At 30.7% G+C, this 12,153-nt stretch overlaps 1 protein-coding gene and 2 long non-coding RNA genes across 3 annotated transcripts; all 3 read right to left on the reverse strand.

Annotated features, from left to right (window-relative positions):
• Positions 1 to 2,093: 2,093 nt before the first annotated feature.
• LOC128200880 (uncharacterized) lies at positions 2,094 to 4,277 on the reverse strand. The gene is made up of 2 exons (XR_008252940.1): positions 3,910 to 4,277; positions 2,094 to 2,296 (listed from the first exon to the last, which is right to left on the reverse strand). It is a non-coding gene; the product is annotated as an uncharacterized LOC128200880 (long non-coding RNA).
• Positions 4,278 to 4,616: 339 nt separating this feature from the next.
• Positions 4,617 to 6,237, reverse strand: LOC128200873 (uncharacterized). Its single transcript, XR_008252935.1, has 2 exons — positions 5,176 to 6,237; positions 4,617 to 4,926 (listed from the first exon to the last, which is right to left on the reverse strand). It is a non-coding gene; the product is annotated as an uncharacterized LOC128200873 (long non-coding RNA).
• An 898-nt stretch (positions 6,238 to 7,135) lies between these two features.
• Positions 7,136 to 8,850, reverse strand: LOC113509102 (uncharacterized). Its single transcript, XM_026892385.3, has 2 exons — positions 8,635 to 8,850; positions 7,136 to 7,393 (listed from the first exon to the last, which is right to left on the reverse strand). The coding sequence occupies exons 1-2, from the start codon at positions 8,753 to 8,755 to the stop codon at positions 7,227 to 7,229; spliced, it is 288 nt and encodes a 95-aa protein (XP_026748186.2). The 5' UTR covers positions 8,756 to 8,850; the 3' UTR covers positions 7,136 to 7,226.
• Positions 8,851 to 12,153: the final 3,303 nt, after the last annotated feature.

Consider the following 12,153-nt stretch of genomic DNA (forward strand, 5'->3'; position numbering starts at 1 on the left):
ATATATATATATATATATATATATATATGCAGTAAATTAACTAATCACTAATCAAGATGAATAAATGTGAACTAACTTGCTCACTAGTCAATGAGTAAGTAAAACCAAGTATCTGTAGTTAAACCTAACAAAACTGAAGATACCGTATTATTTAAAAAAATACATTCTATCTTAATCAAAATAAAGTTCAAAAGAAATATAATAACTTGCCTAATTGTACGTATTTAAATTTATTAATAATTATATATTATGGTATGGTACAAGGCCATAATTTTTCGAGACACTCGTAATCTTAACATAAAAACAAGGACAAATATATGCATCAAGATTCAAGGTCAAATGTCATACATAATTATATGTAATACGATATACAATCGCATCAAATAATGGGTTTCCCCCACACAGATCCATACCAAGATGTCATGACGATACAAACGGATACCTAATACATGACCTATAAATAATTATATATAATATGCAAATACGAAAAATATTACCTATACCTATAGTTATATACATATATATATCCATATACATTGACAATTACATATATATATATATATATATATATATATATATATATATATATATATACATATATATATATATATATGTATACATATATTTGTCAGAAGTTGTTACGCTTGGTAGGCGGATTGGCACAGTTGGTCTTTGGTGGTATTTTAAGAGTGACGCTGCTCCTGCATCTTTCGACAATTAATTTCCCTTAGTCGCCTCTTACTATATCTATGGAAAAGGAACAGTTGGTCTATTCTATGCCGGGACCACACAGTGGGACACTGCTCATTATACTCACTAATAATGCCAACAACGTATACCGGTAGTGCAGACTGGAATATTTATAGGCATTTCATGTTCACTTATTATTTATTTGTTATAATGTATTCATGTACATAACATGGTACATAACACATACATTCTTATGAAGAGTAAGTACATGAACCATTAATTAAAAAAAATAAGCGTAAAAATTCTTATAACTAGTCCTTTTATCGTAAAGAGAGAGCTGCATCAAGCAGTGGTATGTTATTATACATATTTGTGAACTTTATAATACTAGCTGACACGGCATACGTAATTTTGCCTACTACCACCATCTACCAAGGAGGAAAAGATTGTTAGTAATGGGTTCTAACAGCCCTATTGCTAGCATTATCGCTATCAGGTTGACTTCCACGCGGTTCCCCCTGGAAACCACCGACATTTTTTCATCCTCATTCATCGTCCCTAACTGGTGACTTACTTAATATCGATAGCGCAGGCGAGGTTTGCATTTTTTCATTTTGTCCTATTTTAGTAGTCCATTTGCACCCATTAACAAACTACATACTAGGTCCATTTTTCTTATCAGAACCAAAACTTAACTTGAAGTAAGTTATACACACTTACAAAATTTCATTAAAATCAGTTGTGCGGTATCGGATTTTAACGTGAACAAACATAGTGACATAGGATTTTTAACCTACTTCTAACAGAAGAATGTTCTCAATTCGCTTATATATTTTTTTATGTTTGTTGCCTCATAAATCCGTTAGTTCTAAACCGATTTGAAAAAAAATATTTTTCTAATCTAAATAGATATGCTTACAGATTAGTCTCAAAGATAAATTTTATCAAAATTAGCTCAGTAGTTTAGATTTTACATCAAAATAACTGGTTTTGTCACAATTGAAGTCGGTTTTTTTGTGAGACACGATCTTTAATAATTATATATTAAGATCCACATACGGTAGTATAATAATAATAGGTATTTAAATTTTAATATGAACAGAGATTAACGACTTATACGTTGTTAGAAATTTAAGGTGTCGTAGTTTACAGTGCTAATTCCTTAGGGTAATTCAATGCGTTTACCACATTCCTTAATCACCTTTTAACGTCCCACTGCTGTATATATATATGTAGATCTTTCCTCTTAAGTGGAGGATAAAACCGAAAATATTCGTCACATACACATACAAAAATACAAGCGAATTGAGAGTTTCGCCTAATCGAAGTCGAAATGGCTAGTTATGTTGTAATTCGTATTAATAATTATTTGACTAAAGTTTAATAAAATAATACTACAAGTGTAGTAATTTATCATTTATTAAAAGTTATATAAAAGAAAAGAAATATAATTGAATTAATTTTGCTCGAAGATACACATTGGTCATGATTATACAGGTAATATCAAATGCATTATTGTAACACGTCTTCAGATCCATAGGAATGTGCAGACTTGACTACCACTGCTGTGTTGGTATTGCGACCAAGGAGTCCTCGGTCGCATCACCTGTAATAATTACAACACACATTATATGATAATATATATAATATATAAATATATTAAGTATTAATTTTTATATTTCTTCAATTCAATAAAGCACCGCCTACTTATTTCTCGGTTTGCCCAATGGTTGACTGGTAGAGAACACCGTCCAATGTTAAGTCCGCCATATATACATAGTTTCATTGTGTATTAAAGTTTAAATAAATAATATAAATTATTAATTTCTAGTATTACCCGCCCCGAGTTCGCACGGTTTTGAAAAATTAAATACAGCCCTTGTTAAACACTAATAACATGGAGTATGGGATTGTTAGTAATCAGATCTAACCTTTACTCTAACATGTCGACCTCTACATTGTTCCCCCTAGAAAGTAAATAATTTTCTATGATCACGATGGGCCAACTGACCTTCTTCATCCTCACCTGTCATCCCCCACTGAAGCTCCGATAGCGTAAACCGATAGCGCAGTCAGGGTTACCATACTATTTTCCATCTATTACAAAAAAAAACTACTGGTAATGTAACTTTCTATACGTGAAAAAAAGTTTAAGTTTAAGTATTTTTCGAGTTTATCCATTAAAACCAAAAATGAAATTCTATTTTCAATATTAATTTAATACTTTAGGTACTGTTGGACATAACAGCAGCACAGGGGCAGTACTGTAAGTAAACAATTGACGAAGATATATAAGATATACATAAATATATATGTATATATTTATAGGCGACTGTTTATAACAAAATTAAATACGTAAACAATAACGAGAATTGCGAAATATGTAGTCTTGAAGCCGGACTAAATTGTTTGGTTTCTTTACACAATTTATATTAAATGAAGAGAAATAATCGAAATATGTTCACATTTATCTGGGATTCGGACAAGTGTAAGAATAATCGATTTATTCTTACACTTGTCCGAATCCCAGATTTAAGTTAGTATATTGAAAATGTATAATAAGAATCGACTTAAAAATATTTTTTTAACATTTTCTATGCTGTTTCTATCAAAACAAAATAATGTATTAGAAAGTAAGAACTAATACAAAGCATTAATAGTTTCCGCACGAATTTTTTGTTCTATATCCTATAACTAGGTACTCTGACTTTCAAATCCACACGATACACTCCTAAATAACCATAGTACTAAAATAATTCATTTAAATTACAACGTATTTTTAATAATTAAAAGAATAATAATATATGAAGTATTTTACACGTTTTCTTTACCAATTCCTAAATAATGTTTTTTTTTATTTTAATTAGCTGTAAAATGGATGAGATTCTCAGTTAGGTTGTAATTTTTTATATTAATCACCTCATAACTACGTCATTTATAAACCGATTTCGAAAATTCTTTTTATATGACTTTGAAATTAGTGCCTTAGAAATTTCATCAAAATCAGTTAAGTAATTTATTTTTTTAATCAAAGCAACTAACTGGCTTTGCCTCAATTGAATTCAGTGTTTTGTTTTTCGGAACAAAATCAATACCTCGATAAATTATTGAATAGTCAAGACTTACTCGCGTATTAGTTCCATATTACTTTTGTTATGATTGAAGAAGTTTAATAAAAATTTAAATTGAATAAATAAATAAGTATAAATTAATTCTTACCAGTGGAATTGTCGATATCGTCAGGAAAAAATAATTTGTAATAGTTCATTTGCGGCAGTATTCTAGCATCGGTCAGCACAATAATAGCCAAGTATACACAGACAAAAAGCAGTTTCATTTTTTAATGAATATTAAAAAAAATACGCACTGAACTAATCGCAATTCAAACTAATAATGAACTAAATTAGTAACTGACTGGTAGTCCGGCAAATCTGTAATCATATATTAGTGAAACCTGCAGGAACTTAAGCTCTTTATATTAACGACTAACGATAATAAAATATTTCCACTACAAGTTAAGTAGGTAGGTAATTAATAAACATGCAAATAACTATATTGGTCTCTTTTTGATGCCTTTCGTTATGTTAAAGGAGACTTTGTACAAAATCATGAACATTCGTGTTTCACCATGAAGCAGTTGTGTTTTCCAAGTGACTTTACAGGGTACAGAGGAATAACATCTGACTCAGGAATGGCAACGCATCATGAGCGAAACGATGTGCTCTGTTATGTTACATTTTAATTTACCCACGTATAAAAAAAAAAAAAAAATATGAAGAGGGTTCATTTTAATTTGCCCTCGAATATGAAGAGGGTTCATACGTGAGTAGGTGACGTTCTAACATATATCTTGCTGAAGGAATCCCTTTTCTGCAAAATCAGCATCTTGTTTGAACAAACACAGGAAAAACTAAAACCAATTGTAATTAGGAATGGATTAATGTTAATTGTTGGAAATAACATCTACAATTATCGTTTTATATTACTAGACATCTTCAGTGGTGCAGTGGTGGGGACGTTGTTTTGTCTAAATAAGGTCCCTGATAACATTCCCGGTCGGGCCAATTTAGAAAACAAGCTTTTCTGAATAAGCTCGAATCTGATTAGTCTGGGTTGAGCTCGTAGATGCCGAGTGGATCGCGCCCATCCCAGAATTGTCTAGTGCCCATCCCAAGATGCGGACTTTGCAAAGACATATCGGAAAGTACACGCCTTTTTTTTAGAATCCAATCCCCCCTGGAAAATAATTTTAAGTACACCAATGATTGTGCTTTCAGATGTTTATTCCCTAGCTACTTATAACACAGTGTATCCCAGATTGAGACAAGATGTTTGAGGTGATTGTGTAGCACTTATTAATTATTTTCCGATTTTGTTTTACGGGCAAAATAATACGCTTGTAAATAATCTTGTAAAATGTAAATATTTAAGAAAGTTTTTGTTCCACATATTTTTATTAATAATGTTATGTGCGTACCGGAGTACCTGAATACCAGCTTGAGCCTCTTGATACAGTTCAAAGATGGGCTATGATAATTGTCGGCGATCCAAGCTCGCAGATTCTATCGAGCCCTATAGTCTAAGGCTAGACCTTGTTTCCATTTGTGTGTTCTACCACTTATATAACGGATTATATTCTGAGGAATTATTCGAAATAACATCCTCAAATTTTATCATCACTTCGTTCGTCACTGATAGGTAATTCATCCTCACACGCGAGAGCCTAAATTGTCGCGTACAGCGCGGTTTAAGAAAAGTTTTCTCCCGCGAACGCACTGCCTGTAGAATGAGCTCTCTGCCTAGGTTTTTCCTAGCGACTACAGTATAGGGTTCTTCAAAAAGAGTGTATTAGAGTATTAAGGTTTCTTCACGATCTGCAACACATACACAATAGGGAATCAGTGAATGCTGATAGGTTGGGACCGTTCCTTATGGAAGTCTATGGGGGAGGCCTACGTTCAGCAGTGGACACATAACGATTGATATAATAATGGTGATAATGACTTACGATAGTTATTATTCCTTTTATTTTACCATAAACTGATAGTAATTTACAATTAAATTCAAGATAAACCTTTAAATTATTTAAATAATATTACAGTAACATACAAATAATTTTACACACTCTCCCACACACATACATTCAAATTACACTCTACACACAGGGACACATTATTTCACAATTTTCATTATTGCCAATTGTTATAATTAGATATACTAACTTTATATAATATCAATATTCTATATGTAGCACTAAAAATTTAGCTGAACTAACATTATACTATGTAATGAGGGTTGAGCGCTGTTGTCTGAGATACAGGTTTTATAACCTAGTTCAGACACAGATGTTTAAACTGATCCAAATGTACAAATGAATTCGTATCTACTTTTACTGTAATTTCCAGTGCTGAGTTTGTTAAAATCATGGTTATGCAATAAAGTTATTATTATTATTATTATTATTATTAATTTTAAAATAGATACTAATTTATTCTGTATTTTTTTTTTATGCAATTTAGTATGGCGAACAAACTGACTGGACGAAATACCTACCCAAAGTTTTTACCGTCAACTATAAACTACTATGAGAATAATAAGAGAGAATCTACGCAATAATTTAATTTAATTGACATTTAAGCATCATTGTTAATTAAGAGTGTGACATGTAAATTTTAAAGTCAAAGTATGTAGTTGAAGAGTGTGTTTGGAGTTGTAAGAAGTTGAGTTGATAAAGTTTTTCTAACAACAAGCGACCACTGACGTTATGTAAGCACCATTTTACATTGTATAATATAAATGTAAAATGTATATCTTAACTAATATTATAAATGTGAAAGTAAGTTTGTTTATTTGTTACGCTTTCACGCCTAAACCTTTGAATCTTTTTTATCTGCAAGAATATGTTTACAGATTAATCTCATAGAAATTTTATCAGTCAGTTCAATAATTTAGTTATTAAATCAATAAACTGGTTTTATCACAATTTAAGTCAGGTTTTATGAAATAATCTTTAATTATTATATATTAAATAATATAACAGTAATTGGTATTTAAATTTCAATATGAACAGAGATTAACAACTTATACGTTGTTAGAAATTTGAGGCATCATAGTTTACAATGCTAATTCCTTAGGGCAATTCAATGCGTTTACCACAAATTTTTAACCACCTATTAACGTCTCACTGCTGCACAAGATCTCTCCCTCTAAGAGAGGATAAATACCGAACAGACTGGTAACATACACACAAAAAATACAAGCGAACTAAGAACCTCTTCTAGTAAAAAAAGCCGTATACGCCGTATAGCCAGAAACAGCTATACATTTAATAATTAACCTACTTAAATGTGCAAAAGTATTATAGGTTTTATAAATACATATGTACAAAGTATAAATCATTATCACCATACTTATTAAACTTGTTAATAAAATAATACTACAAGAGTGGCACTTCATCATTTATTAAAAGTTATATGAAAGGAAAGAAACTATAAAATAGTCACGTATACAAATTTTATTAATATATTAATACTTGTTTAATTGAAACAATGGCATGTGCTCGTAGATACACATTGGCCATGATTGTAGCCGAGAATTTTACAGGTAATATCACATGTGTTATTGTAACACGTCTTCATGTCCATAGGAATATACAGATTGTTGGCTACCACGGCTGTATTGGTGGACTCCTCGGTCGCGTCACCTGTAGTTATATACAACACACATTATTAATTTCCACTACTACTTTTTTTATAAATAAAATACAGCCCATGTAATGGTAATGCTTATGAGGAAAGAGATTTTTAATAACAAGATCTAACAGGCCCATTACTCGCAACATACCCTAACAGATAAGCCTCTACCCGATTCCCCCTGGAAACCATCGTGGCTATTTTTTGATGAATTCATCATAATGGTCAACTGATCTCATTTATCCTCACCTGTCATCACTCACTGGTATCCCGCCGACGTAAACTAACAGCGCAGGCGGGGTTTCCATTCCATTTTTGTCTATTACAAAAAAATGCTGGTAATATGGCTTTTTGTAGGTAAAAGAATTTTTACAATCGGTTAAGTATTTTTTTTTTTAATTTATCCAATACAAACAGAAATTTAATCTTTTTTAATATAATAAAGTTTTATGTATATATGTAGTTACGTAAACAATAATGAGCATTGCATAATGTTAAGTCTTGAAGCTAAATTGGTTAGTTTTTTACACAATGTGTATTAAATGAAGAGAAATAATTGAAATATGTTCAAATTTATGCATAGTCTATATATGTATGTTTTTGAACATTCTTACACTTATCCGAATACCAGTTGCAATATTAAAAATATTTTTAACATTTTCTTAATCTTTAATTATTATATATTAATAGAAAATAAAATCATGTAAAGTACTAATACAATGTATTTACTAGTTTCAACTCCTAGATAATCTAACTTTAAAATCTATACAACAGTTTTCTAAATAACGACAGCGGCAGAATAAACCAATTAAATATTAATTTATTTAAAAAAAATTAAAGAATAATAATTTATTAAGTATTTTACACGATATCTTTACCAATTTAAAATTGAAATCATTTTATAATTATTTTACAACTGATTTCCAAAATGGAAGTTCTCAGTTCAGTTGTATTTTTTTATTTTTGTTACTTCATAACTCCGTCATTTATAAAACGAATTCAAAAATGCTGTTTTATCTGAAATGATATACTTTGAAATTAGTCCATTAGAAATTTCATCAAAATCAATTAAGTACTTTATTTTTTAAATCAAAGCAGGCTTTACCTCGATTGAATTCGGTATTTTTTTTTCGGAAAAAACCTTAATTTACCGGATTATTCCCGTGTTAGTCCCATATTACTTTTGTTATGATAAAGAAAATTGAATAAAAAATTAAAGTTAATAAAAAAATAAGTATAAATAAATTCTTACCAATTGAGTTCTCGATATTGGTAGGAACAAATAATTTGTACTTATAATAATTGATTTGCGGCAATATTCTAGCATCGGCCAACACAGTAATAGCCACTACATAGACTAAAAGCAGCTTCATTTTTAATTGAATATTAAAAGAAATACGTAGTGCACTAATCGCAACCCAAGCTAATAATGTATTAATTTACTGACTGACTGGTAGTCCGGCAAACCTGCGACTATTTATTAGTTAAACCTTCAGGAACTAAAGCTCTTTATATTTTTTTATTGTATGTTTTAGCACTATCATCATAAGGTTCAAAATAAATATTATAATTTCATTTCATTTGAGTGTGTGTGTGAATGTTAATATGTATGTGTGTGTGTGTGTATTTGAATTGTATGCAATGTTTTTAGGGTTCATAAGAACAATTGTTATCATACCAATATTATTTTTAATTTAAGTAACAAATAAACTCGTTTTTACATTAATAATATTAATAATTACCTACTTACCCTAATAATTACCCGCAATTCCTAGGCAATGTATTAAATATATAAACCCTTAGGATAAATAGATAGAGTGTCTCCATACAAATGCTTCGAGAAAAGCAAGTCAACTTTTTCATACAACTTTGAGTAATAAATAGTTATGAGTGTTTCCTTTATAGCTCCTACATTTATTTTGTTTTATAATTTTTGCATATTTTAATTTTTATTGTTTTGTTGTTGTCAGTTTTGTTAATATGTAATCGATGACTTAAGAAAATGTTGTGTACATCTGTAATTGGTGTAAATGCAAGATGCAAGCCATGTATATCAATTAAAATTAATGTCTGTATTTACACTGTTGATGTACCTTTTAAAATAAATAAATATAGATACGTCAAGATACATTATATGCGTGAGTATATAGAACACTGATAAAAAAAACGAGTCAGCAAATTTGACAATTAGCTAACAAAAAGTTAATTTTGAGACTCGATGCTCTATCTATATAATCTAAGCATAAAATATTGCATTCATGTATGAAAAAAATGTTAAAAGCAACGATAATAAAATATTTCCACTACATGTTAAATAGGTAGGTAAGTAATAAACAGGCAAATGATATATTGGTCTCTTTTTGATGCCTTTCGTTACGTTAAAGGAGTTATCATGCACCGCACATAACTCCCAAGTGACTTTGGGGCCACTTCGCACTCCGCTACATTTTAATTTACCCACGAATATGAAGAGGGTTCATACGTGAGTACGTGACGTTCTAACATATATCTTGCTGAAGGAATCCCTTTTCTGCTAAAACAGCATCTTGTTTGAACAAACACAGAAAAAACTAAAACCAATTGTAATTATCCGTGGATTAGTGTTAATTATTGGAAATAACTTCTACAATTTTCGTTTTATATTACTAGATGTCTCCAGTGGTCCAGTGGTGGGGACGTTGCTTTGTTTTAATTAAGTCCCCAATTCCATTCCCAGTCGGGTCACTTCCGGAAACGAACATTTCTGAATGAGCCAAGATCTGAGTGTTCTAGGTTGAGTTCGGGGCCTACTCGGCCTTCTTTAAATACGTCTATTTAAAGAAGGCCGAGTAGGCCCCGTCCATCTTATAATTATTTTATGCTCATTCCAGGATGCGAGTAGATCTTTGCAAAGACATCTGAAAGTACATATGTGCCTATTTAGAGACCAGGCACCCTTTGAAAAATGACTTTAAATACACTAATGGTTGTGCCTCCAGATGTCCATTCCCTAATTTCTCGTAACACAGTATAGCCCAGATTGAAGACAACGTGAATGGTGTGATTCAACATCACATCAGGCGTCTCCTGTCTACTGCTGAACATAGGCCGGCTCCAAATTATTGGTATTGCCAGTGAAGTACATATTCACACTTAACGCTTTGATCGAGGAATCCATGATGCTCGGGATTTCCTTGTAACTAATGAAATAAATAATAATTGTAAGTACTTAACATAATGTACTAAATTTGCATACAAAAGTTTATTTTTCATATTAATCTATAAATACTCGCATAAGAGTGACTGACTAACACATATACCTATCAAGGCACAGCTGAAACTGCTGAATATAGAATCTTTATTTATTTATTTATTTAATACTTTATTGTACACATTAGTTATAAAAATATGACAGAGGTAAACAAAAGTACAAAGGCGAGCTTAACTCTGATAGAGTTTTCTTCCAGCAAACCCAAAGTGGAAAGGAGCATCAATGTCAGCGGATACAGCAATGTACAATTTTTAAACAGCCAAAATTAAATAAATACATTATATTTTATCGTACAAATACACATATACATATACATAAATATATACCTACATCTATACATATACTTACACATACATACACATATACATACAATATACCTACATCTTGTTACAGAAAGATTATTTATACAGCGTAGGTAAACAATAAGAGAGTAAATTTGAAAATTCCCCACTAAAGGGGGTAAAATTTCAAAATCCACGAGTACGAGCTAGTGAGCAAAAGCTACTTATAGTTTTCTTATAAGTTTATTAAGAATAAAAATAATTACAACATCATAAATAGAATCACAATCAGGACAAAGTTATCGAATATCGCTAACAAAGTCGTAACGTTGTTATCTTGTTTCGGAACATTTATTCTGAGCACATCGATTTCAGTGAATGTCCAATTTACGTTTTCCATTTCATTAGCTAAGTATTGGTATAATACCTACTCAAACAATAAAATCAGTGAACAATACGGAATTGATTAAAAGTGAAAATATCTTCGTTCATTTAGCTAACTGGATTAGCTACAGAATTACGAACAATTATCCGAACCGCGATAGGTACCCCAATTTACTGTCAAGACTATGAATAAATTATATTTAGAACACTGTCATGTTCGTTTTATTTTCATTTTGAGTGTCACCGTATCAGTTGAAAAGGGGCTCTTCAGGCATTTGCTTTTGTAACAAGACCTTCTTTTGTATCTACATCTCTATATAATACCTAGATACCTAGTAGCTTACTTACTTAAACTAAACCCCTAGGTATTTAGCAATATAAAAGGTGAATTCGAAATATTTGGTGGTACGTAAATCTAAAAAATCAAAAGTCAAAAACGACAGAAAAATTCTAACTTCCATAACATTGGCAGTCTTGTATACCTACTAAAATAATGGAAGGCTCAAAATTTCTATCATTCTGGACCTATATTTCTTTGATAAAAATGTTCAGTTTAGTGAAACTGTATTGTTTCAAGGAAGTGTGGAGTTGAACACTCCCTTAAAATAATGCTAACGATTCCGATTGCACTCTGTGTACTTGTTTATTATTATGTACTTATTTATATTATAGGCAGATAACCTTAACACCAATAAATACAAAAATAAGATACATTTCTCATCATTTCACCGAACACAGCATTTTTCAAAGGTCAGACCACTATTTCAGTGCGCAATAATGCTATCAGCTCCCGTTCCTCTTAATAAAGATATGGACATAACTCACCGAGCAAATACAGTCAAGGTTATACAAATAG

This window comes from Galleria mellonella, unplaced genomic scaffold, assembly GCF_026898425.1.
Source record: "Galleria mellonella isolate WM207_F2 unplaced genomic scaffold, CSIRO_AGI_GalMel_v1 utg300, whole genome shotgun sequence".
Taxonomy (NCBI): Eukaryota; Metazoa; Arthropoda; class Insecta; order Lepidoptera; family Pyralidae; genus Galleria; species Galleria mellonella.

Bases quoted from the DNA above. Each gene is read 5' to 3' on its own strand.
- LOC113509102 (XM_026892385.3), bottom strand. From the start codon at position 8,755: ATGAAGCTGCTTTTAGTCTATGTAGTGGCTATTACTGTGTTGGCCGAT. The intron at 7,394-8,634 runs GTAAGAATTTAT...ATATAACTACAG, and splicing joins CAATATCGAGAACTCAATTG to GTGACGCGACCGAGGAGTCC.